Genomic DNA, 26,631 nt, shown 5'->3' on the forward strand with positions numbered 1-26,631 from the left:
ATAGACAGAAATTTCATGATCATTCCAGGACCAGGTGCGGTGTTTTCTTGCTGCAGTAGCAATTTGTTCTTTATAGGTAAAGGAGTGAAAGCAAACAACGATATCCCGTGGCCGGTTGCCAGTCCGGGGTCCCAAGGTCCGATGAGCTCGGTCAATCCGGGAGTCCGGAGGAGAAGATCCGCCAGTACCGCCAGCTGCTCCAGCCTCGCCAAGAATCAGAGTACAAATTTGCTGTATAATCAGAGGACAGTCAGAGTATTCAGCAGTGTCAGGGATGCCCTTGAAGCGCAGATTGCACCTCCGGGACCTGTTTTCCAGGTCTTCCAGTTTATCCTCGAGCTCCCCCTGTGAGGATTTGAGAGCGGCCACCTCCTTATGCTGGTGAGTCCAACGCTCCTCATGGTCATCCAACCGGGTGTCCGCCTCATCTATCCTGCGGCACAGGTCCGCATGGTCCTCCCTCATCTCTTGCAGGGTGACAGCAATTTCCTTTTTAAAAGATTTTATGTCTTGCCTTATTTCCGTGAACCATGAGCGCATTTCGGAGCGAGATGGCAGCGATGAGTCCAGGGTGTCAGAGGGCCCCTCTTCACCCCCGGAGCTCGCCGAATCACGTGCGTCCGCCATTTTGGGATCCTGCGGTGCCGACACTTCTCCCCCTTTAGTATAGGAAAACTTCTGGAAGTCAATCTGTTTTTTTTACCCGTCATGTGCCCGCTTGCTTCCACTGCCAGGATCGGGTAAAAACGCTCAGTTTCGCGTGGGCAATCGCGGCGAAAAGGGGCTAAATCGCTCCGGGGAACGGGAGCTCCGTTAAGAGGCAGCCGGCATGGGAAGTGACGTCACTTCCTCCCCTTCTAATAGGTTTTCTGACCTTCATTTGGCCCACAAACATTAGCCAGGGCAAAGTGCTTCCCATACATAAGGCACTCCAAGACCATGTAATGTCCTTCCAGGGCATGATTACATAAGATAGCTGCTTATGTACTTTTAAAGGCAGGGAACTATGAACTAGCCCATTTCTGCTATCTATTTTGAGTGTCATATTGATCTGCCAGCCAGACCCTGAAGTCCTTTTTTATTCACAGATAATTCAGATGCTCTTTTATTCCTACTAAGGAAAGTTATTTGCCACAGTTGGGCTTCCTTAGTATTGATTTATTTTTTTTTTCTCTCATTGGTACTTTGTTTTGCCATTTCCTAAGTTTTGGGTGGTGTTTTGTTTTTTGTTCCCCCCCCCCCCACCACCACCCTCAGTCACCCAGTTTGAGATTTATTTTGAAGTCCCTTGGAGCTGTCACTGTAACTACCTCAGTTGGCTCCTTTTTCTTCAGAAAGTGAGACTAATTTGAGACCTCTTTTTTTCTGTCCATGGCTGAGAAGAAAGCCAGTGACTTAGAGATGCTCTTACTGTAATTATAAAATGTCCATCACAGATCATTATGTCAATGGCATGCATAGTTTGGGTTTAGAGTTTGAAGTTTCTGCCTGTGGCATTTCAAAGATGGTCTTCTAGAACTATTAAGCTCTGAAGATGACATTTATTGGGAATTTGGGATATTTTTTATCTTGTATATTTGTTTGCACTACTATTTTAGGTGGTGGTCTTCAGAGTTCTTGAGCATGGATTGTTAATTAGTGGGCAATATATTTTCAAACATAAAAATACATTTTCTAAATCTTCAGGAAGACATCAAAATCCAATGTTCCCCCCTTCAGTGGTGAAGGCTTCAGTATCGAAGGACCCAGGAGCTGCACTAGCTGCTGGTGGCCCTTCTACATTGAGGGGTCGAAATAAGCCCCAGGAGAAGGGAACCTTTCTACTGAACTCATGAGCAGGGTTTCTTGGGTTTGGATTTGGATCAAGGGGAGTTGGCACCAAGCATCAGGTGAAGACATCAACATCTTGGCTACCTGGAAAGACATCTCTTACTGAAAACCCCTTCTATTTTGGCCTTGGCAGTTTTTGAGGAGGAATTGAACAAAAGGATCCTTTAAGTATATTCTCAACACCTCAAGAGGATAGAAATGCTGATGATAAGCTCTACAGTACAGATCTTTCTTTCTTCACTTCCTCCTGGCCCCTTTTCTCTTCCTTCCCTAGGATTCCCAGCAGTCTCTTGTCTGATGCTCATTAGCTTAGGTTCTCAGATTAGTGTTGCCAAGGAGAGATTCTATATGAGGGGGCTAGGAGCATGGTACCATGTTAACTCCAGCTCATGGTGCCTCACATTTACTTTGAGTTGCTCTGGCAAAACTTAAATTCAGTTTCTCCTAGCTTTTCTTTTTATTTCATTGGCTATATTATTTTCCTTCTAAAAGAACTACTCCATCACATTTCTGTACTGTGACTTCTTTTAAGTGATTATAACCTTGGATGGTTACACTTCAAATCTGGTTTCCATTATACAAAGACTCAGTAAACTACCTACTTTGTTTATCCAGCACTTATTAGTCTTTACACTTTGAGGCCAATGCAATAAAACTTATACCTCAAAGTAAAAATTTAACATGCATGTTAGCATCCCACTTAATGTGTGTAGTAAAATTTGTCTTCGATGGTGTCCATGCTGTTGTCATGCACATTAACCTGAAAATGCAATGGCTAAATAGCATGTACACACTAAAGTGAGCATGTTCAGTTATTTCACTCAAGTCATTGCCTTCTTGCTACAAAACTGTATGAAAGTAAGTCTGGCACATGTTATAGAGGACAGAAGTTGGAGAGCATCTAGAATACACCCAACAGTTCCAGCAGATGCAGAAGTATGAGCAGCCAGTGTTGAGGAAAATCCCCTCCCCTCACCAAACATTGCAACTGGTAGATCGTCCAGGAGCTGTGCTAGTGCTCAGTTGGCCACCAGCTCATCAACAAAACCTAGGGAAGCTGCAGGGTTGCTGAAGTGCACACCCCAAACATGTTCTTAAATCGCCAAATCCTTCAGGACAACTCCGCACCAGACACTCTGTCTCAGGACACCTTCAGGTCCTTACAGCCCTAGACTTGGAGAAACTTCCAACTCTGGGTGGGAGGCAGGAGGCTCAGAAACACCATCCATCCCACCTAAAGACAAGCTAGGCAAGTTGCAATAGCCAGCAGTGGTATCAAAACAAACCCATTAAGAGGTCCTTAAAGGGATATAACACTGAGCATCATTCGGAGGTGCCAGAGTGTGAAAGTGTCATTCCTTCCTGGTGCTCTGGGCCAAGAGCATGGAGATCACAGAAGCAGCCCTGCCTCCTCCATCAAGAGATGAACTGTCTCCATGCCTCTAAGCTATAATGTTCTCCAGAGGTTCATGCCACAGTCATTGTTACAACCCTCTGGTTACCAAGGGAGATGTCATCTTGTCTACTGTATCTCTAGTTCCCAGTACGTACAGGATCAGTCCAGAGAAGTGGGTTGTGTATCCCTACCAGCAGACTGAGTCAGAGAACCAAAACTTTGGGCACTGCCATATATACCAGAATGCCACCTGCAGTTAGCCAGTATTCCTCTGAGTCCAGCAGAGGGTAGAGATACACTCCTGCAGTTTTGTAGTTTAGGTTTTTTCAGTTAGCATTTTTTCTTGAACTTGTGGCGCTTCCTGAGGTGTTAGGCACCTTTGTGGGCCGTCCCTCGGTGGAAGCCAGGCATCCGGGGGATTGGGAATCCCTGTCTGAGTCTCGCCTGCCTCAGGTCGGTAGGTGACTTCCAGGGGCTCCTGGTTACTCCCCACTGACCTTGCTACAGTTGCTCCCTCGATCCCTGCTTCAGCATCTTGAGTAAAGTTTATTCACAAAAAAAAAGCATTCAAAGTTTCATTATTGCGAGTCTGGCCGGCTGCCTTCGGATCGGAGGTAAGGAGTCGGCACAGGGGGATCGGGTCTGCTAAGACCGGGACGGAAGGCTGTTAGCATGGTGTTCCTTCCGCTCCTGGGGCTCCAGGTGACATCAAAGGAGAAGGGGTGACTTTTTTCAGACCCGGTTGGGATCCTTTCGCAGCTGCGGGTGCCTTGACAGGAACAGATTTTTTTTTTTTCCTTTCTTCCTTTCCTCCTCTTGGTGCTCTTTTGTCGTGACTGAGCTGAGTGGGGGTTTTCATCATTTTTTTGCCAGCTTTAATCCGACCTTTGTCTTGTTAATTTTTCCCATGTCGCGGCTGCGCTCTCTCCCCTGTAGTTGGCTGCTGCTTCCTGGCCTGGATTTCCCGCGTCGCGGCTGTGAGCAGGTGTTGGATATTCACGGCCTTCTCCCTCTTAGCACCGCGTGGCGGCGCACCTTTCCCGATGGGTCCACGCTCAAAATCACCGGCCTGCCACGTGTGTGGTACATGCAGTCAGGCCCTCCGACCCCAAGGGGACTCCTTGGGGTCGGAGGGCCCTTCCCGGGCAGAAGGGCCAGGTGTCCTAGAAAGGGACACAGGTGGAGGATACGCCTCCCGTTTTGGCACCTATAGGGGCGGACTCCATAGGGAGTGATGGCACAGTGCCCCCAGTCACCCCCCCCAGAGGGGGAGGGGGGTCCGGAGGGATTTTCCCCGGAATTTGTACTCCTTATGCATGAGGCGGTTTTGGCTCGCAAGCGTGCACCGGTTAAGTGGCCCAGTCCCCAAGGGGACGTAGGGCACCCACCGGAGAAATAAACTCGGGGTGCAGACTCAGGTCCACTCCCCGTGGATCAGCCCCATCCAAGAGATTTGAGGCACAGGCTCCTCAGGGCCCGAGCCTGGGATCAGGTATGGCTCCACTCACGGGGGTGACTGCGGGACAGACCTGAACCAGGCAGATGTGGATACTGATGTTTCTGATGACCCGGAGACCCTGTCAATGGAGGGTGACGATCCCAGTGTGGTCCGACTCTTTAAAAGTGATGAGCTGCGCCCTCTCATTCCTCAAGTTTTGGAGGTGCTAGAGCTTAAGATTTCCCAGGAAGAATCGGACAATGAAGGGGTTAATCCCGTTCTAGATGGCATTAGGGGGCCCCACTACTTCCTTTCCTTTGCCGAAGAAAGTATGAAAGCTGGTGAACAGGGAGTGGGAGGCTCCTGATGCTGGACTGAAGGTCGGCAGAGCGATGGCGAAGCTATATCCCCTGTCAACGGACGTGTTGGATCTGTTCAAGGTTCCTAAGGTGGATGCTGAGGTCACTAAGAAGACAACAGTCCTGGTGGCTGGGGCGGCAGCTCTGAAGGACGTGCAGGATCGGAAGCTGGAGATCCAGTTGAAGCGGGCCTTTGAAGTCACAGCTCTGAGTTTACGCGCGGTGATCTGTGCTAGCCTCGTGCAGAGAGCATGCCTGTGTTGGGTTCAGGAGACTACGGTCAGTGCCGGTGCCAGCAGCAGCTGGGCGTTAGTCTGCCTGTTTAGAGGCCAGTATCGCTTATGTAGCAGATGTGCTGTATGATCTGGTGTGGACCTCGGCGAGAAGTATGGTGTCCATGGATTCCGCATGACGGCTCCTCTGGCTGAGGAACTGGGCGGCGGATTTGTCTTCTAAATCCCAGCTGTGCAATCTGCCGTTTAAGGGCAAGCTTCTTTTCAGAGAGGACCTGGACCAATTGGTAAAGTTGTTGGTGGAATCAAAGGGCAATCGTTTACCAAATCTTCTAAGAAGAACTTTCCACCTTGAACTCGTTTTCGGGACAGCCGTTGATACAGGACTAGTAGATATACTACAACGACCTCTTCAAAGCCGACACCAGGTTGTCAACAGTCCTTTCGCAGGGATCGTCGTCCCGGGAGAGACTCGGGGCGTCTGGATACCGGAGCCAGCAAGCCCTCCCAATGAAGCCACGAACATCCATTCCGTCATAGAAGCTGTCTGAGGCAGATTATCCAACTTTTACACGGAATGGGCAAGGATTACATCAGACTGCTGGGTCTTAGAGGTCATCCGGGTCGGCTACGCTTTGGAATTCTCGCAGCCGGTCCGGGAGGTCTTTGTAGAGTCCCAGGTGGCCTCCCTCAGCAAGCACAAGGCAGTCCAGGTTACCCTGCGACGACTTCTCTACCTCAGAGCGATTGTTCCAGTTCTGGAGGCGCAATGGGGCTGGGGCCGTTATTCAATTTATTTTGTGGTCCCCAAAAAGGAGGGCACGTTTCACCCCATCCTCGACCTGCAGAAGGTGAACCGCTGCCTTCGAATTCCACGTTTCCGGATGGAAGCTTTGCGGATGGTGATGGCGGTTTGGAAAGGAGAATTTTTGGCGTCCTTGGACCTCACGGAAGCGTATAGTCATATACCTATCCGATTGAGTCACCAGAGGTTCTTGCGTTTCAAGGTGTTGGGACAACATTTTCAGTTTCGAGCCCTTCTCTTTGGTCTCAGCACAGCCTCCTGAACGTTCACGAAAGTGATGGTGGTGGTAGCAGCATTCCTTCGGAAGGAAGGGATCTTGGTACATTCGTACCTGGACGACTGATTCGCGCAAAGTCTCAGGAGGAATGCGAGAGGTTGGTCCACACGGTGATGATCACGTTGCAGTCGTTAGGGTGGGTGGTCAACGTCCAGAAAAGTCACTTGGAACCCATCCAGGAGCTGGTTTATCTGGGAGCTCAATTCGATACATTACGAGGCAAAGTGTTTCTATCGGTGGATCGAATAGTGAAGTTTTAAGACCAGGTCCATTCCCTGTTTTGGAGACTGTCTCCCAAAGTGTGGCATCATCTTCAGGTCCTGGGCTCCATGGCTTCCACCTTGGGCTTGGTTCCCTGGGCATTTGCTCACTTACGGCCGTTACAGCGTGCACTGTTGGCTCAGTGGAGTCCAGTGACTGAACAATTTCATCTACCAATGCCACTCCTTCGGGAATACAGAGCCAGTCTGTCATGGTAGCTTGTCTCGTGACAATCTGGAGCGGGGGTCGGTGGACTTGGACACCCCGAATTGGCTGATCATCTCCACCGATGCCAGCCTCACCGGTTGGGGAGCGGTGTGCGGAGAGAAGTCAGCTCAAGGTCTCTGGTCAGAGACCGAAAGCTTGTGGTCCATCAATCGTCTCGAGACGAGGGCAGTGCAGCTGGCCTTGCAAGCCTTCCTCCCCTGGATTAATGGCAAAATGGTGCAAGTTTTCTCAGACAATGCGAAGACAGTGGCGTACATAAACCGACAAGGCATCACGCGCAGTCCTGTGGTGGCACTAGAGGCCCGCCTGTTCACCTGGGCGGAGCATCATCTCGGGGGCATCGCCGCATCTCATGTTGCGGGGGTAGAAAACGTTCAAGCGGACTTTCTCAGCAGACAAACTCGATCCAGGGGAGTGGGAGCTGTCGGCCGACGCTTGGAACTGCATTTGTGCCAGATAGGGAGTACTTCAGTTGGACCTGATGACGATGTAGTCAAATGCAAAGACAGAGCGTTTCTTCAGTCGTCGCAGGGATCTGTGGGCATCGACGCTCTCGTGTGTCCGTGACCCACAGGAATTCTTCTGTATGCCTTTCCTCCCTGGCCTCTCATAGGTCGGCTTCTTCGTCCGTTAGAACTCCACCCAGGACGGGTGGTACTGGTGGCACCAGAGTGGCCGCGCAGGCCATGGTTTGCAGATCTCGTGCGTTTGGCTCTCGAAGGACCATTACCGCTGGCCCATCTGCCGCGTCTACTTCGACAAGGACCCATATTTTCGGACCAGGAGGATCACTTCTTTCTTGCGACTTGGCTTTTGAGAGGTGACGTTTACGTTTAAAAGGCTACTCCGAACAAGTCATTTCCTCTTTTGCAGGCATGACGGCTGACAACCTCTATGGCCTATGTTGGGGTCTGGAAGGTTTTTGAGTCGTGGCGTACCCTTCAGAACTGTGACCCATTATCGGTCGGGGTCCCACGGGTGCTGGATTTTCTGCAACAGGGGCTCGCTAAGGGTTTGGCGTTCAGTTCTCTCCGGGTACAGGTGGGGGCTCTGGGTGCCTTGCGGGGCCAATTCAATGGCTATTCCTTGACAGTGCACCCAGACATTGCCCGCTTTTTGAAAGGGGTCAAACATTTACGACCTCCAGTCAGACCAGTTAGTCCGGACTGGAACCTGAACTTAGTGCCCCGGGTGTTCTGAGGCGCTCCGTACAAGCCTCTTCACCGGTCTTCCCTGAAGGATCTGACTTTGAAGACGGTGTTTTTAGTGGCCATTTGCTCGGCCCGTCGGATTTCGGAATTGGAGGCGCTATCGTGTAGAGATCCTTTTTTGTGGATTTCCGACTATCGGGTGTCGTTGCATACTGTTCTGTCCTTTGTTCCTAAGGTGGTTACAGCCTTTCATGTAAATCAGACAGTGGAGTTGCTGGAGTTTCCACATTGGTCCCGGAACTCTCCTCAGGACAGGGAGCTTCATCACTTAAATGTTCGATGCGCCTTGTTACGGTATCTGGAGGTTACCAATGATTTCTGACGTTCTGACCATTTGTTCGTTCTCTTTGGTAGTCCGAAGAAGGGATATAAAAGCGTCTAAGGCGACCATCTCTCATTGGATTAGAGAAGCCATTTGTTCAGCATACATAGCTCGGGGTCGGCAAGTCCCCTCGGGTCCCAGAGCTCATGCTACTAGGGCCCAGGCTACTTCCTGGGCAGAGTGTCTATTACTGTCGCCACAAGAGATCTGCAGGGCGGCAGTGTGGTCTTCTCTTCACACTTTCACTAAGCATAATCGATTGGATGTTAAGGCAGCGGCAGACTCGCCCTTCGGTGAAGGGGTTTTGCGTGCAGGTCTTTCGGGTTCCTGCCCAGTGTAGGGTGGCTTGGGTACATCCCACTTCTCTGGACTGATCCTGTACATACTGGGAAAAGAAAATTGGTTCTTTCCTGGTAAGTTTCGTTCCAGTAGTACTCAGGATCAGTCCAGAGGCCCACCCCTTACTTCAGATTCTGAAAGACTGTGTTGGCTAGCGTTTGCCTATGCTTATTTTACGAGGCTCCTTTTTGAAGTATGATTATTGGAGCAGTCGTTCAGTTTTGATTTTTGTCTTGAGCGGCGAGGTAGTCTGGGTTTTTGGTGCTACCTCTCACTTCTTACTTAGGTTCTCATGGGCTTGGGTACAGGACAATACTGGCTTACTGTAGGTGGCACTCTAGTATATATGGCAGTGCCCAATGTTTTGGTTCTGACTCCCTTTGCTGGTAGGGATACACAGCCCACTTCTCTGGACTGATCCTGAGTACTACTGGAACGAAACTTAGCAGGTAAGAACCAATTTTCTTTTTTGACATCAGCAACCTTCAAGCAGGAGCTGAACAGGAGGCTCCTCAGGCTTTCTCAGGCTTTCCACCAAGATGGAGTGTCTGCATCAAATGCTTTGTCATCAATGGTGGTGCTGATAGAGCCACTCTTCCTGAGTCACACCCTAGTAAAAATTGAATGTGTCTGTTTTGAGGCCAAAAAATAATACATTGCCAAAGATGCTCTCTGCACTGAGCCGCAACCCGTAACAGGTCCTGTAGCAAGTAAGAGAGGTGTAGAGAAGAGGGTTCCTTATTTTTTCCTGTGTTGGAACAGAGAGGGCAAAAGTCCAGGGAAATCTTCTTTTTTAAATGGAGGATGGAAGAATTCAAAAAGTGCTGTGGCTATATCACTTGGGCTTTGTGCAGCCTACATAGTTACAAAGTAAATGATGGCATGATGACTGTTTCACACATTGAGAAATATTCATTTGAAGTGAGCAAAGGACTTGGATGTCAAAACTGATTGCTTTTTTTTATGCTGTATCATATTTAAAATATATATATTGGATGGGTGTGCATGCCAGATTATTGAATCCTAAAATGCTCTTTGAAATTATAAAAAAAAAAAGTATAAGCTTTCTTTGACCTGATTTGTGTTGCATTTGTCAAAGTTCTTCAGGGCTTATAAGATTTGGACACTATGACTTTTATTGCCTAATTCAGATCTGTGTTGCCCTAGAGGAGGCAACATAGCTTTATTTATTTATTTAGGTTTTTTATATACCGGCATTCATGAACAAGTCACATCATGCTGGTTTACATAGAAACAAAGGGTGCATAGAACAGTAGAACTAAACTGGTGCAAGGGGAAGCAGCTACAAAAAACAGGGGTAAGATAACTGGGAGAGAGAAAAAAGAGGAACGGTGGGGAGTAAAGATTTGTAAGGGGATAATTACTTAATAACTTACATGGATTTGCTACAGCAATTAGGTGACATCCTGGATTTGTTCTGAAGAGGATATTGTGTGCGTATATTGGACACAAAGAGGTTGAATTGGCACAAACTCGAAACTTGACATCCCCTCTCCCCAATCAAAGCTCCAACTGCTTTACTGCTGTCAGCACCATGATGGTCTTAGCAGCTGTTACTAGTATGTTCCTCTCTAGTCCGTACTCAAACTAACTTCCACCATTCAATGCATGTGTTTTTAGTTGCTTTGCACCATCTCTGTGGAATTCACTTCTCTTAAAGGTACGACTGGAATCCTGTAAATATTTTATATTTTCTGGACACTGTACACCCAACCAAAAGCTTACAGAGAAATAAAAAAGGAACAAAGGGGGCGGGAGAGCAAGTGGAGGAAAAGAGAATTTTTTTTTTTAAATTGTATAAAACAATTAGCAGGTGCAGAAAGTGTTGGCAACAGATCATTAATCAAATATATATGTAGTAATGACGGTAGAAAAAGACCAAATAGTCCATCCAGTCTGCCCAGCAAGTGGCTTATGGTAGTAATGGCCTCTTGGTGCAGGATACCCCCAACCCTTATGTTAGGGGTAGAACGGCTTGGGGTAACCTGCAGAGTGAAATCCATCTAGTCCCATGAAGATGGCACTTTTGTGGGATGGGAGCGTTCAGATGTCTCACCACAAGAACTGAAGTAGTGATGGAAACTTGCAAAAGTGTTTACAGGTTTGCTTTTCATCATGTTTATAATCCTGAAGAAAGTTTGACTGGAACTAAATTGTTGGTTTCTTTGAAAATGAAAATTGTTTTGTAATCCATGACCTATTTCTCAGCTGTTACATTAAAGCACAGCTCTGATTATTTGCTGAATACCTATAAATTATTTTTTTTCTTCCTAATATAGCAACGGTTCTTCCAGCATAGCCGTGCTGTGTATTTGCCTAAGCCCTCCTGGGGTAACCACACCGCACTCTTCAGGGATTCTGGCCTAGAACCAAAAGCGTATCGCTACTACGACCCCAAAACTTGTGGCTTTGATGCTGCTGGAGCCCTGGATGACATTTCAGTGAGTCTGAGTCAATGCCGTCTATTGGCGATTGTAAAAGAATGAGAAGGTTACAGAATTAGCATATGGCCTGCGTGCTGAAGACATTGGATCCCCATTGTGCCCTTTCCCGAGAGGTGGCCTTTACAGAGGGTCTGAAAATTGTACTGTAGCCCTTTCTTTCCAGTATACGTAATGTTACTATTCACATCCCATGCAGAACGCTTTATGCTGAGATCTGCCAGCTTCTTCCAGGGCATGCGAGATCACTTAAAAGATGCTCCACTCTTCCTCTGTCAAAGGGCTGTTGCATCCTTTGTTCTTTAAAGGCTAGCAATGTTTCATTCCCTCCCCCCTACTCAATTTAAGGGCTGTTCCTAGGGCTCTCAGGTGCTGCTGTATTCTTCCTCGTCAGTCAGGTTTGGCAGTGCACCATGCTTCCCTCTGAGATTTAGCAGTCTCCCTTCCCCCATCAGTCTGATTTAGCTTTGCTTTACAGTAAAGAGAGCATTTCAGCCATAGCTCAATCCTATCACCAAGATGTACTTGGATTCTTCCCTTTCATAGGTGAAGGAAGAAAGTAATTCCCAGCTGTTATTTCGTGGTATGCCCAGATACAGATTGCTGCCTCAATTCAAGCATATTTAGATGCAATAGAATAGCAATGTAGATCTTGATTTGCCAGAAATATTTTCTTGTAATGGTTCTAAATTGTGTGTATATATATATATATATATATATATATATATATTTTTTTTTTTTATTGAATAGAAAATCCCTGAGCAGAGTATTATCCTCCTCCATGCCTGTGCTCACAACCCCACAGGTGTGGATCCCCGGCCTGAGCAATGGAAGGAGCTTGCTGCCCTAGTAAAGGTGAGATGGGAAGAGTCACTAATGAATTGTTTACAGATTGGTAGGGACTTCAATTTTCAGCTTTTATTTTTCCCAAGAATTTGTGTGTATTACAAAAGGAAAAATGATAGTTATCGGGGAAAAATGACAAATTAAGTTTTTCACAGAGTTCTGCTATAAATATTTTTTTTAAATTCCTGGGAAAAATTAAAATAAAATCTGAAAATTAAGATCCCTACAGATTTGGTAATAGATCAATTGGGTGAGGGAGACTTCTTATAGGAATGACATGCTTTCTTAAGATGCCAAAAGCATTCCGATTTGAAATTCATGGCACCTATATCAAAAATATCTGAGGGAATATCTGTTAGGAATTATTAGAAAGGGAATGGTGAATAAAACACATATAATGCCTCTGTATCGCTCCATGGTGAGACCGCACCTTGAATACTGTGTACAATTCTGGTCGCCGCATCTCAAAAAAAGATATAATTGCGATGAAGGTACAGAGAAGGGCAACCAAAATGATAAAGGGGATGGAACAGCTCCTCTGAGGAAAGACTAAAGAGGTTAGGACTTTTCAGCTTGGAGAAGAGACGGCTAAGGGGGGATATGATAGAGGTGTTTAAAATCATGAGAGGTCTAGAATGGGTAAATGTGAATTGTTTTTTTACTCTTTCGGATAATAAGACTAGGGGGCACTCCATGAAGTTAGCATGGGGCACATTTAAAACTAATCAGAGAAAGTTCTTTTTCACTCAACGCACAATTAAACTCTGGAATTTGTTGCCAGAGGATGTGGTTAGTGCAGTTAGCGTAGCTGTGTTTAAAAAAGGATTGGATAAGTTCTTGGAGGAGAAGTCCATTACCTGCTATTAAGTTGACTTAGAGAATAGCCACTGCCATTAGCAGTGGTAACATGGAATAGACTTAGTTTTTGGGCACTTGCCAGGTTCTTATGGCCTGGATTGGCCAATGATGGAAACAGGATGCTGGGCTTGATGGACCCTTGGTCTGACCCAGTATGGCATGTTCTTAAGTATCTTATTTATAATAGAGACTTGATGTTGGTTGTATGAGAGCCACAATTGATTAGCTAATGTTTATAAAAACACAAAATATTCTAGTTGATCACACAGCATCATTTAAAGCTGTTTCTGCTGCTCTGTCTGGCAAGAGCTAGGGATGCTGCAGAGGGTAGTATTCACAACCAATTGTGGAAGGGGTAAGATGGGGCCTGGAACTTACCTCTTGTTGGATCTCTCACTACTTGGTGGCTGATAGCTTAAAAACATCTCCTTAAGCAATCGTATTCTCTGCATTGTGACTTGACCTGCAATGTATGGATTTATTACTGTTCAGAGCAATCTTCCCCCATTTCACCATATTTTGCTGCTTATTTTCTTGCCAACAGAAACGCAAGCTCTTCCCTTTCTTTGATATGGCATACCAAGGCTTCGCCAGTGGTGACATCAATCGGGATGCCTGGGCCTTGCGCCACTTCATCGAGCAGGGCATCAGCGTAGTGATAGCGCAGTCTTTTGCCAAGAACATGGGTTTATATGGTGAGTAACAGCATGGGGTTTTTAGTGAGGTACAACAAGGAGGTTTCTTTCCTGGCCTCTTGCTACTTTATCCTTTGTGGGCAGAGGCAGAGTCTCCTCTCTGTTTGACTGGTGAGCTGGGATGCATGCAGTTGGGATTCCTACAGTAACAAATCTCCTTGAAGGGGAGACAGATGACTAAAGTTGGACTCTTTCTCCCACCCCAGGGGGTGGGAGGATGCTGCTGCTTAAACTTTGAAGTTAAGGGCTTGCTTAGTGAGGTGCCATAATGTTATATTTTCCTCTCATTTTGAATCCTACTGATAGGTTTTTCCAATTGGGTGTTGCCCTTTAAATTTCAGTGTTAAAAATCCAAGGTACAGCTAGCTAGGTCTTGTATGTTAGAGGTGGCCACATGTATGTTTCTCTTGACATTTGTCATGAACTATTTGAACTTTAAAAAATATTTGAAGGCCTCACTAAGGCCTTTTACTGTTTGTATGATTATGATATCCATATTGATGCCTACTAGGCTGTTTTGAGTACTGTGTCCAATTTGATGGATTCTTATATGGATTTTATTTTTGGTAATGCTTTTTATGTAATTGTCTTATGACTTTTTTTTGTTGTATGTGTGTTTGCTGTGTGATGCGATTATGTAATTTTTTATATAACTGCTTGGTTTCTTTAAAGTTATATGTGTATTAAATTTAAGTAATAGTACCTTCAGAGTTGGATTGAAGAAATGTCTTTAAGTTCAGCCAGTTGAGAGCTATACTTTTCATGGTGCGTGTTAAATGTTGTTGTTCATGCTTATGTCAGTTGTGTATCTTGTTTGCTCTTCATTTCCGTTTCACTCCCTTGGCTTTTCCAGCCCTGCTAGTCTGAAAAAAAGGAGACCCTGTTTGGAAGCTTTCAGGGTAAAAGAATATATCTGGAGACAGTAGCAGAGTCTTCTGCACTGCCCGGAGCAAGCTCAGTCTCCATGTATCTTTCAACCAGTCGGGTGGATCCCAGCAAATGATAGTGCCATACTTTTTCCTATTTTCCATCATTATCTAGTTAAATGACTGCCAAGCTTGAAGAAACGTTTGCTATTCAGCTTTCACCTTTTTGTTCTGTACTGCAACTGTAAGCTGCATTAATTATTCTAGAAACTGGAAGCTTTCATGTGCTCCTGTTGTCGCAAGCGTGGAGGATAAGACCTGTACTATTGCATTTTAGGTAGATTTGTGCTTTCCTCCATTTTCACAAATAAGCACTAATCGTGATCTCCTCTAAGGGCAACTGATAGTCTACTTGCCTGTCAACATTGTATCCCAGCAGGCAGTTCTAGTATACCAGCATGTTGGCTAGTGTGTGGTTCCTGTTACTTATTGATTCATATTTGTTGTTCAGTCATAGGCTGCTGTGGCTAACTGATGTTTCCTTCCAGGTGAGCGTGTTGGTGCTTTCACTGTGGTCTGCAGTGACCCTGACGAGGCAAAGAGGGTGGAATCTCAGCTGAAGATCCTGATCCGTCCCATGTACTCTAACCCACCCCTCAGTGGAGCCCGGATTGCAGCTATGATCCTCAACACCCCAGAACTGCGTGCAGAATGGTAAAATCTCCTTACTGTGCTCACAGATACATGAGCATAGTTGTTGTCTCAGTGGAACCTGGATCATAGCCACAATCCTGATCTGCCTCTGGAATAGTAACTTATCCTGCCCTTTCACACACACTTTTGAATACCGTTTGTGCTTAACCTATCTAAGCTACTTACAAGTAGACCCTAGATACTAATCTTCATTGACAAGCAGGGTAATCAGCCACATAAGTGGGTTATGTCATCTGGTGTCAACATGGAGCGTGTCTGGCAAAGTTAAGCTTAGAAGGCTGGGAGATCCCACACAGCTGCTGTGAGAGTAACTTTGTCCTTTTCCTTTGCTAGTCTGTTCAGAAACATTTTCTTCTGGTTCTTCAATTGCTGGGCTTTTTCTTGCTCTTTTCAACCTACTAAATGTTTCTCTTCTTGCAATTACAGGCCGCCTTATTCATTATTTTCCCTACACAGGTTTTGTGGCATTTACCTAAATTTTTCATTTTTCATCAGCTGCAGTGCCCCCCTGAGTTATCTTCTCATCTCCCCTGTGGCTTTCAGCAACTCTATGCAGATTTTCTGCCAGAATTGTTTGATTTTTGCAGCATCTCTCTCACCATGTCAAAGAAGCACACTAGCAGCTTCAAATGATGTCCCTCTTGCAACTGATAGATGTCCAAAGATGGATCATTTTGGGTTAGAGTATATGTCTGGTTGTGGCATCTCTGCTAATATATCACCTAGAGCTATTTAGGTCTAAGGATGGAAGTGCCTAGATATCCTTGGAATAACATTGAAGACCAATGCAGCTCTGTCGATAGCGAGGGTATCTGCATCAAAGGACCCAGTAGCCTCAAAATATGCTGGTGGTCTTTTGGTGCTATGGGGGTCAATCAACTGCCTCTTATTCAAAACCCAAAAATGTCCAGGAGAAGCTCCTCCCACTCAAGGAGAATCATTCCTTCATACTGCGTTTTGCCTCAAAGGGATATAAAACCGAGCATCATTAGGAGGCACCAGAGTGAAAGTGTCATTCCTTCCTGGTGTTCGGGGCCAAGAGCATGGAGATCACAGAAGCAGCCCTGCCCCCTTTGTCAGGAGGTGAACTGTCTGCATGCCTATGAGTAAGCTATATTGATCTCCAGAGGTTCATGCCACTGTCATTGTTACAACCCTCTGGTCACCAAGGAGGAGGTCATCTTGCCTACTATGTGTCTAGTTTTGACATCAGCAACCTTCAAGCAGGAGCTGAACAGGAGGATCCTCAAGGTTTTCTCGGGACCTCCACCAAGATGAAGTGTCTGCATCAAACACTTTATCAGTGATGGTGTGGATAGAGCCACTCTTCCAGATTCACATCCTAGACCTGAGCGTGTCTGTTCTGAGACCATGAAATAATACATCGCCATAGATGCTCTGTGCACCAAGCCACAACCATTTAGCCACGGAGAGGGAAATGATGTACAGAAGCAGATGAGGGAGATCTCACTTAATTATACTTCCTGTGTCAAAAAAAGCAGCTACAAAATACGTGTCCAGGAAGATTGTGGATTCAGCAAGACCCATAGTTGTTGAAGCCAAACTAAAAATGACCAGAAAAACTAGGAATCTTTCCTAAGAGCCACCAAGATGCTAGTCAGGACTCTGAACCTTTTTTGGCAGATGTTTTTCCCAGAATGGAAAAATACAGAAAATCCAGTCTGTGTAGATATGTACAGCAAACATTGCAGCATTTGGAAGTGATTTTTTTTTTATCCACAAAATGTATAGCAAACATTGCAGCATATTTACAGACTGGAGTTTTTGTATCTTTCCTGTGTGGATGATTAACTAGTCAAGAGCACCTCTCCAGCAGAAGAATCCATGCACTGAGTGTTAGATTGAACTTGAGATAATTTATGATGAATCCTAGCAACTCTAACATTGTATTTCAATTGGACTTTATCAGCTAGGGCTGTCCTAGACACAACTCTAGCAGAACCTTTTCTTCCATTCAAGAGTCATCAAATTATATCTAAGGTAATGGTGGCTTGAAACATCTTGATGTTGAGTCTCATGGCTTCAGCAGTTCATCACACTTGTGGCACATCTTCATACGCAACAAGCTCAATCCCAGTGTATCCAAGATACTCAGTGACTAAAATAATGGCACAGGCCTGCTCAGACTCCCTGGCTTGGTGACCCACCTATGTGAATCTGACCTGTGAATTACCTTTCCGGTTTCCTTGATGCCAAATTGTTCTGATAATGGATGCCTCTATCTTGAGCTAGGAGGTCAAACATACAAGGCTTTCACACTTGAAGCTCTGGGTCTGATCAGGAAAGATGCTACTAATTTTCTGGAACCTTTGATAGCTCTGAATGCTTTAAAGATTTTCAAAGTTCAAGTGGCCAACAAAATTGTCCTAGTCTTGACAGCCGACCAAGTAGTCAAATTTAACATGAACAAACAGGGAGAAAGCTTCATTCCTATGTCAGGAAGCTGTCCAAGTTTGGAGCTGTGCTTTGTGCAACAATATGACCTTTTGAGCTACATGTCTGGCAGGGAAGGACAATGCCTTGGCACACAAGATCAGTCAAATGTTGGATTCCCCCCCCCCCCCCCCCCCCCCCCATGAGCGGTCCCTGGATCAGCTGGTGGCAAGTGGAGAACAGAGGATATGGATCTGTTTGCTACTTGTTAACTGTAAAGCTCGCAACTATTGGTCCAGAAGAGGATCAGATTGCAAATGAGTGTCAGATGCCTTCTCCCTTCAATGAGGGACAGGTTTCTGTATGGATATCCTCTGATGTCTGTAGTTGTGAAAATCTTTATAAAATTCAGAAGAGACCAAGGAACTGAGATCCTTATAGCTCTATTTTAGTTGAGGCAGTTTTTAGTTCCCCTTCCTTCAGAAACTTCCAGTCAGAAGTCTGTTCTGATCATTCGGAATCAAGGGAAGCTGCTTCAAACCAACCTCCAGACCCTGGCTCTCTCAGCTTGATGTGTGAAATAATGCATTCCCTTGGTTTTTCTTAAATATCTTATGTCCTCTTGGCTTCCAGGAAAGAATCCACCAGGAAATCTTAAGTTTATCATCTGGTGTGACAGCAGGGCCCTAGATTCCTCATGTCCCAAACAAGAGCTGCTTGAATACTTTTTCATCTCTGAGTCTGGAGTAAAAACTAACTCTTAGGGTACATCTTAATGCAATTGGTACTTAGCAGCAGCATGTAGAAAAGTAGTCCTGTCTCTGTTCAGCTTTTAGTTGTCAGATTCGTGCAGGACTTGCTTCATTTGGAGCTTCCCATCAAGCCATCTGTAGTATTTTGGAACCTCAACATGATACCTAGTAGGTAAACTCCTTTGGAGCCTCTGAACTCTTGTGAGCTTGGGTTTCTGACCTGGATGTTCATCTTGTTGTTAGACACTTCAGCCCAGAGTGAGTGGCTTGTCCAACTTACACACAGTTTCATCTCAATAGTGGTGCATACACTCAACTAAGTTTCTGCCTAAAGTGATGTCTGAGTCCTACCTTAGTCTTTCCAATGGTTTTCCCAGATCCCATGCTTATAAAGGTGAACAATTCTTACATGGTCTGGATTGCAAGTGAGCCCCATTACCTTCTTTTGAAGTAGACCAAAGCACTTAGAAAGTCCTCCAAACTTTTATTTTGATCCAAATAGGCCTGGGCTTGCTGTAGCTAAACACAGTTTCTAATTGGATATCAGATTACATCTCCTGTTATACCTAAGCAGCTCTAACACTAGATAGACATGTCAGGACTCATAATTAGGGCTTCTGATTTTAGGTGTTTATAAGTTTTCCAGCTAATTAGAGGTTATTTGAGGGTATCAAAAATTGGTGTTTTCGCAGGCAGTTACTATTGTTGGGCACCTGTTCTGGCTGACTCAAATACATAGATTTGTGCAGCTGAGGAGTCTGTGTGGAAAAGGTACCAAAACAAAGCAGAGGATCCAGGGTAGGCGACGGAGGGGGTAAAAGTATACTAGGGGAAGTGGTGTTTTTCTGTTTTATTTAATAAACCTTTTTATTTTATTTTCAACAATGGGGATGATTTATTGGTTAAAACCTAAAATCGGAAGCCCTACTCATAATGTTAACCATGATTTCCATTGTGATTTGCAAGGCTGTAATGTGGATTTGTCCATACATTTACATTCAGCTATTGTTTGGAAGCTGATTCAAGACAGTAGGTTTTCTATCTCTTAAGGTCTCTTTGAAATCCAACAGAATGTTAGAAATTCTTAGGATGGGAATGGCAAATAAAAAAAAGTGGATGTCATAATGCCTCTGTATCGCACCATGGTGAGACCGCACCTTGAATACTGTGTGCAATTCTGGTCACCACATCTCAAAAAAGATATAGTTGCACTGGAGAAGGTACAGAGAAGTGCAAGGAGAGTCTAAAGAGGTTAGGACTCTGTTCAGCTTGGAGAAGAGACGGCTGAGAGGGGATATGATAGGTCTACAAAATCATAAAAGGACTTGAATGGGTAAATGTGAATCCTTTATTTTACTCTTTCGGATAATACAGGGACTTTCAGGGCACTCCATGAAGTTACAAGTAGCACATTTAAAAAAAATTTGAGAATTTTTTTCTCCAAGGACAAGCAGGATGGTAAACCTCACACATGGTTGATATCAGATGGAGCCTGGCATGGAAAACATTTGTCAAAGTTTCTGGAAACTTTGACCAACACACTGAGCATGCCCAGCATGCCACTATCCATGTGTCCAGCAGGGTCCCTCTTCAGTGTCTTTTTCCACGAAGCTGAAGCCTCGCAGCTGTGGAGCTCAGTTTTTTGCTGTGGAAAATGGTCTTCCTTTTCTTCCTGAGTCCCGTCGGATCCCACTGCATTTTTTCAGGTTTTTTTTTCCTCAGTCTGTGGTAAATTTCTCTCGTAGTCTGCGGTCGATTACTGTGCTGCCTCCCAGTGGCCACTGGTTATTGATTGCGTGCTGCGTTTTTTCCCATGGCATCATCCTGGCTTCTGCCGTTGCCCCCAGTGCCCCTGGACTGTCCATCATGGACCCCCTCAAGGTCTGTGTCCTGTTCCTGGGTTGTTGCATGTTGTCTGTGGCTGCGACCTTTGTGCCCAGGTGACCCCTAAGGGTTGTCGGTTGCGCCTAGATAAAATGGAAAAATTATTCGGTGCCAAGAAATCAGAACAGTCGACATCGGTGTCCAGGAATTCAACACCGAAGGGTAAGGACATCTCGTTTACAACCCCCTCTGTCCCCTCCGCTACTGGTTCCCGGTCTGGAAATAGGGGTGGGGGACCATCCAAGATCGATTTCCTCACATTCCAGGTCGGGTTCCTCACCATCTCCCTTAGCTCCGGGGAAGGACTGGGCTGAGCACCGGGAAAAGTCCAGGAAAGTCACTGGTCCTAGTCATCACAGGTGTCTGACCATGGGAAAGCACAGACATTGTCCGTGCATCCCCTGAAATTGTCCCAAGCTGAGGATGTAGTGTTCTCCGGACAGCCAGAGGAAAGACACGGCAATCGCCACCGATACCGGTGAAGTTACGGCCCGCCCCCCCCCCCCCCAATGGTTCAGGGGGCAATCAGATTTTGCCACTGCCTCCCCATCAAGCTGACCTGTCCTCGGCAGCCTTTGAGGAGGAGTTGGAGAGACATGTGCGGTTGGCTGGGCCCTGCAGGGCATCAAGCCTCCATTTCCACCAGAACTGCCGCAGGAGCCAGCTCAATCAGTGCTTGCACCTTTGGAGTGGCTGGACCTGTTGCTCAGTGTCTTACTGACGCAGCCTGCCCCGATGTCCTGAGTCCCTTTTATTGAAGGGCGCATCGATGCAGCCGCCACCATAGTCTATCCCGGTGAGCGATTCCTCTGAGAAAGGTCCGTTGGGGCCGATGGCGCCCCTGCCACACAAGGCCCCGGCTAGTGCTAGTCCTCCTGGGGCCTTCAGGCCAGATGCCATCAGAGCTGCTGATTCCCCCAGCGTTCCTGATGCTTATGGGGCAGGTCCCACCGGTGCCTTCGGAACTACACAGTTTCCATCGATGCCCCCGAGACCATCGGGGTCTCTGCACAAAACCCCATTGTGGGCTCCTCAAATGTCTCCAGGCATTCAGAATGAGGAAGATGCCCCCTACGATCCTTGGGAGAGAGAGGCATCCGTTTTCTTAACAGAAGAATCTGAGGACTTGCCCTCCGAACCCTCTTCACCAGAAGAGAGGCGTAAGTCCCCGCCAGAAGATCTGACCTTTGCTGGATTTATAAAGGCCATGGTGGAGTCAGAGTCTTTCCAACTCTTAACAGAGCAGGATTCCAGGCATAAAATGTTGGAAGTCCTTCCATTTGTTGATGCTCCTAAAGAAGTGATAGCTGTGCTAGTGCACAGCATCTTCAAGGAGCTAGTCATCCAACTCTGGGAACATCCCATCTCCATCCCACCAGTGAACCAGAAGACTGACTCTATCTGGTCCAACCCACCACATGTTCAACTCTGTCAACTTCCACATCAGTCAGTAGTGTTGGAACCTGCCTTAAAGAAAGCAAAGAGGTTACATACTCATGCTTCAGTTTCTCCTGGTCATGAGCACAGAGCCCTGGACGCTCTCGGAAGGCAGGTATTCCACCGCTCAGTGTTGGCAGCCAGGATTGCCTGCTGTCATCTTTATATGGGCCAATAATCCAGAAACCTCTGGAAGCAAGTTCAGGATATGGTAGAACTCCTCCCACAACAGTTTCAGGACTATTTCCAAAAGGTAATTCAACAGGGCCTGAATGTGACAAACACGACATCTGCTTTGTATATGACGTGTTTAAAACCGCAATGAGAGTTGCAGTGGCCAGCATCGGGGCTCGTTGCATGGCCTAGCTTCGTGCTTCTGACCTCCGACCCAAAGTACAGGATCATCTAGCAGACCTATCCTGTACAGGGGAGAATCTCTTTGCGGACAGAATCAGAGGCAGTAGCGCAACTGAAGGATTATCACAAAACCCTTCAACAGTTATCGGCCAGCACCTGGGACCCCCAGTCCTCTGGCAAAAATCCATCCCAGCAATACACAAGATGCCCATTTTACCAGCCACGAAAGTATTATCTGCCAGAGTCTAGAACAAGACCCTAGCAGACACCGGCTAGGCCAAGGGCATGACAGCCACATGCCCCTACCTCACCACAGAACCCCGCCACGGGGTTGTGACTGGTGGCGAGGGAGTTTGAGCCAGCAATTTCTACCCCAGGACACCGGCCCTCCAGTAGAGGGCCACCGGTGGATTTGAGTCACCTCGGACCAATGGGTCCTATTCATCGTTTGACAGGGGTACAGGTTGCATTTCCAGCGAACTCCTCCATATTCTCCTCCATGTCCTCGGTGGAGATGTTCAGAAAACCAGCAAATACTTAGAGTAGAACTGTCCGCTCCCTTAATGACTCAAACGGTCGAACCAATGCCGCCAAGTCAGCAGGGCGACAGGTTCTACTCCAGGTATTTCCTGATTCCCAAGAAAACCGGTGGACTTCGCCCCATACTGGATCTAAGGGCGTTAAACTGTACTCAACGCACAATAAAACTCTGGAATTTGTTGCCAGAGGATGTGGTTAGTGCAGTTAGTGTAGCTGGGTTCAAAAAAGGTTTGGATAAGTTCTTGGAGGAGAAGTCCATTTACTGCTATTAATCAAGTTTACTTAGGGAATAGCCACTGCTATTAATTGCATCAGTAGCATGGGATCTTCTTAGTGTTTGGGTAATTGCCAGGTTCTTGTGGCCTGGTTTGGCCTCTGTTGGAAACAGGATGCTGGGCTTCATGGACTCTTGGTCTGACCTAGCATGGCAATTTCTTATGTTCTTATGTTTTTGTCAGAGAAAAATTCAAAATGGTCTTGTTGGGAACTCTGACCCCTCTCCTCAGGGCTGGGGGCTGGCTCTGCTCTCTTGATCTCAGATGCATATGCCCATATTCCTATTTCTCCCGGACATTGGAAGTATCTTCGCTTCATGGTAGAAGGGTGCTGCCCTTCAGCCTCACATCAGCACCCTGCATCTTCACAAAATGCCTGGCAGTGATGGGGGCTTATTTCAGGAGGCAATGGGTTAATTTAGCCGATAATTTAGCTTTCCATGCTAATCAATTGTTATAGTTGCCTGTTCGCATTTCTATCAGAAGCCTCATGTTAAACTAATTATTTTTCTTTCATTTGTCCTGAATTGTACTCCCTGTTCATTGTAACTTTCTTCTAATTATGGTTTCCCCTGGTTTTGCTGTAAACCGGTACGATAAGACCTGGTCTTGAGCATCGGCATATTAAAAGAATTTAAATAATAAATAAAATGGGTGCATTACTTCCCCTAACTCAACAATTGACTCATCAAGAGAGATTCCAGATAGGGAGCGTTGCATTCCCTGCATTCCATCATACTTGTTCTGGAAGGCCTGAGATTTCTAATCAACTACCCAAAATCCCACCTTCAGCCATCGCTACAGTTGGACTTCATCAGAGCCAGCTTCAATACTGTCCAGAGGAAGGCCTTTTTGCCCCGGGACAGAGTGCTAACCCTCAGTTCTCTGGCGAGGGTAATCATGTGCTGTCCTCATGTCTCAGCACACCAGATTCTGTGCCTTTTGGGGCATGCGGCGGCGACTGTTCACGTCACGCACTTTGCTCGGCTACACATGCACAGGGCGCAGTGGACATTGCGCTCTCAGGGGTGCCAAGCCACCAGGGACCTTCAGGCTCCCATCTTTGTCACCACTCTACTTCGACAATCCCTCGTATGGTGGGAGATCCTGTCCAACCTGGAGAGGGGGATGCCTTTCTGGGTCACTCAACTCCAGATCGTTCTCACCACAAATGCATCTTACACGTGTTGGGGAGCCCACGTTGGCGGGCCTCAGTACCTAGGGCCACTGATCCATGCAGGAGTAGCACCTACAGATAAACTTCCTGGAGCTCTGGGCGATCCAATATGCCCTATGGGCATTCCAGGATCATCCGACCAACAAGGTAGTCCTGGTTCAAACAGACAATCAAATGGCAATGTGGTACTTGAGCAAAAAGGGGGGAACGGGATTGTTCCTCCTCTGCCAAGGATCAGTGCAGATTTGGTCCTGGGCTCTCTCGCAGGGCATTTTTCTCTGAGCTATGCACCTCCCAGGGACAGGCAACAACCTGGCAGATTCCTTGAGTTAGACCTTCCGGCACGAACCGCTTCTTCTGCCTATGGGGAATCTTGGATGTAGATCTGTTCGCTTCCCCGGACAACAAGAAAGTGGATCTGTTCTGATCCCTGGTCCAAGCGGGCGAGGGGTCAGTGTCTGCTTTCTCATGTCACTGGGGCACTGGTCTCCTGTACGTTTATCTTCTGCTGCCACTACTCTCAAAGACACTCCAAAAACTCCAACAGGACTGAGGCACCATGATCTGATTGCACCTTTTAGCCTTGCCAGATCTGGTTCCTGCTTCTGCAGGACATGTCATCTGATCTGGCTGGGAACTGCTGCAGACCTGATCACCAGGCTGCATCACCCCAACCTTCGAGCCTTGATGCTCACGGCATGGATATTGCCCGGGTGACCTTGCAGACCCTTTCAGATGGCGTGTCTCGAGTCCTGGTGGAGTCCAGGAAGTCTTCCACGAGGAGATCATATAATCTCAAGTGGAAGAGGTTCTCGGTTTGGTGTGAGGGAAATGGTTTGGCTCGTTCTCATGTTCCATGCCATGACTTTTTCATCTCTCCGAGGCTGGCTTGAAGACCACATCTGTGAGAGCTCACCTTAGTGCCTTCAGAGCATATTATCAGGGACGGATGGATGGTGCTTCCATTTCCACCCATCTGCTCATTGGTCATTTTATGCAAGATTTGCTGCAGCTTAAGCCTCTAATATGGCCCACAGCGGTCTCCTGGCACCTCAGTGTGGTCTTGACCCATGTCATGAGGGCACCATTTGAGCCCCTGAGATCTTGCAATCTGAAGTATCTATTCTGGAAGGTCATCTTGGTGGCAGTCACCTCATCACGCAGGGTCTATGAGCTTCAGCCTTTGGTGTCGTATCCACCTTATACAACATTTTTTCATAAGGTGTTTTTGCGAACACATCCGAAGTAACTTCCAAAGATGGTCACGGAGTTCCATCTCAATCAATCCATTGTCCTCCCCACCTTCTTTCCAAAGCCAAACTCTCACCAGGATTGTAAAAGGGCCCTGGCCTTTTTCCTGGCATGGACAGCACCTCCCTGCCAGTGCACTCAACTCTTGCCTCTTTTGACAGGAACAGGTTAGGAGTTAGTGTCCAAACAGACCTTATCCAATTGGCTAGCAGACTGTATTTCTTTCTGCTATGAATAAGCGGGATGCAGCTTGAGGGCCATGTCAAGACTCATTCGGTTCAAGCCATGTCAGCTTCGGTGGCTCGCTTGCGTGCGGTATCCGTACACTAGATCTGCAGGGCTGCGACCTGGAGTTCCCTTCACACCTTCACCTCTCATTGTTTGGATCAAGGTGGACGACGTGATGGTCAGTCAGTCCTCCATAATAGTTTTCAGCCATAAAAACCCAATTGTTCCTGCCTTGGGCTCTTTCTTTGGGTACAGGTTTTCTTCCCGTTTTTTCTAGCAGCACTAGCTTTTGTGCACATTTGCACCTGTTAAATGCTGCCTATGTTGGGAGCAGCCTGTAGCTACATATTCACCCATATGTGAGGACTACCATCCTGCTTGTCCTTTGGAGAAAGCAGAGTTGCTTTCCAAGGACAGCAGGATGCTAGTCCTCGGGAAACCTGCCCGCCTCCCCTCGGAGTTGTTTTTTTAGTTTTGTTTTAATTTTTGCAAATTCTATATTATAAGACTAAAGAGGAACCTGACGAAGGTTTTCCATGCTGGGCTCTGATGATGTCACCATGTGTGAGGACTAACATCCTGCTGTCCTTGGAGAACACCTGTTACATGTAAGCGACTTTACTTTTTCACTCAGTGCATAGTTAAGCTCTGGAATTAATTGCCAGAGGATGTGGGTACAGCAGTTATTGTAACTGGGTTTAAAAAAAAGTTTGGATAAGTTCCTAGAAGAGATGTCCCTAAACTGCTATTAATCAATAAGGAATAATAGCTTAGGATTTATCTAATGCTTGAGTACTTGCCAGGTACTAGTGACTTGGATTGACCACTATTGGACACAAGATTCTGGCCTTGAGGGACCTTGGTCTGTCCCAGCATGGCATATCTTAAGTTCTTATTCCCCCCCCCCCCTCCCCAAGACCATTTTTAGCCTACTTTCCAAAGGAGAATTGAGATGCATGTCCCTTTTTAATGTTTGTTTGGCATCCTATCCACACCAAATTTTCAAGACATGTTAAGAGGGGCATAAGGGTTTAGAGAGATGTGGGTTGTAGGGTTTTTTCCCCGAAATCCAGGCATATGTATACACCATGGACATGAGTTTCCTGGAAAGTAGGCTACATTAGCTCTGGGTGGAACTTCTGATTTTGGATTGACTTCCTGAAGGGGAAAAAAAAACTGATGAGGCTTTGTCCCAC

General features: G+C 46.5%; 1 protein-coding gene across 1 annotated transcript in view; it reads left to right on the top strand.

The window, feature by feature from the left end:
* Positions 1-26,631, top strand: part of GOT2 (glutamic-oxaloacetic transaminase 2) — an 88,969-nt gene that overhangs the window by 46,391 nt on the left and 15,947 nt on the right. Inside the window, exons 5-8 of the mRNA XM_029609237.1 lie at positions 11,000-11,161; positions 11,912-12,016; positions 13,410-13,560; positions 14,975-15,140. Coding sequence (XP_029465097.1) covers positions 11,000-11,161; positions 11,912-12,016; positions 13,410-13,560; positions 14,975-15,140 — 584 coding nt within the window. The remainder of the gene's footprint in view (positions 1-10,999; positions 11,162-11,911; positions 12,017-13,409; positions 13,561-14,974; positions 15,141-26,631) is intronic.

This window comes from Rhinatrema bivittatum, chromosome 7 (genome assembly GCF_901001135.1).
Source record: "Rhinatrema bivittatum chromosome 7, aRhiBiv1.1, whole genome shotgun sequence".
Taxonomy (NCBI): Eukaryota; Metazoa; Chordata; class Amphibia; order Gymnophiona; family Rhinatrematidae; genus Rhinatrema; species Rhinatrema bivittatum.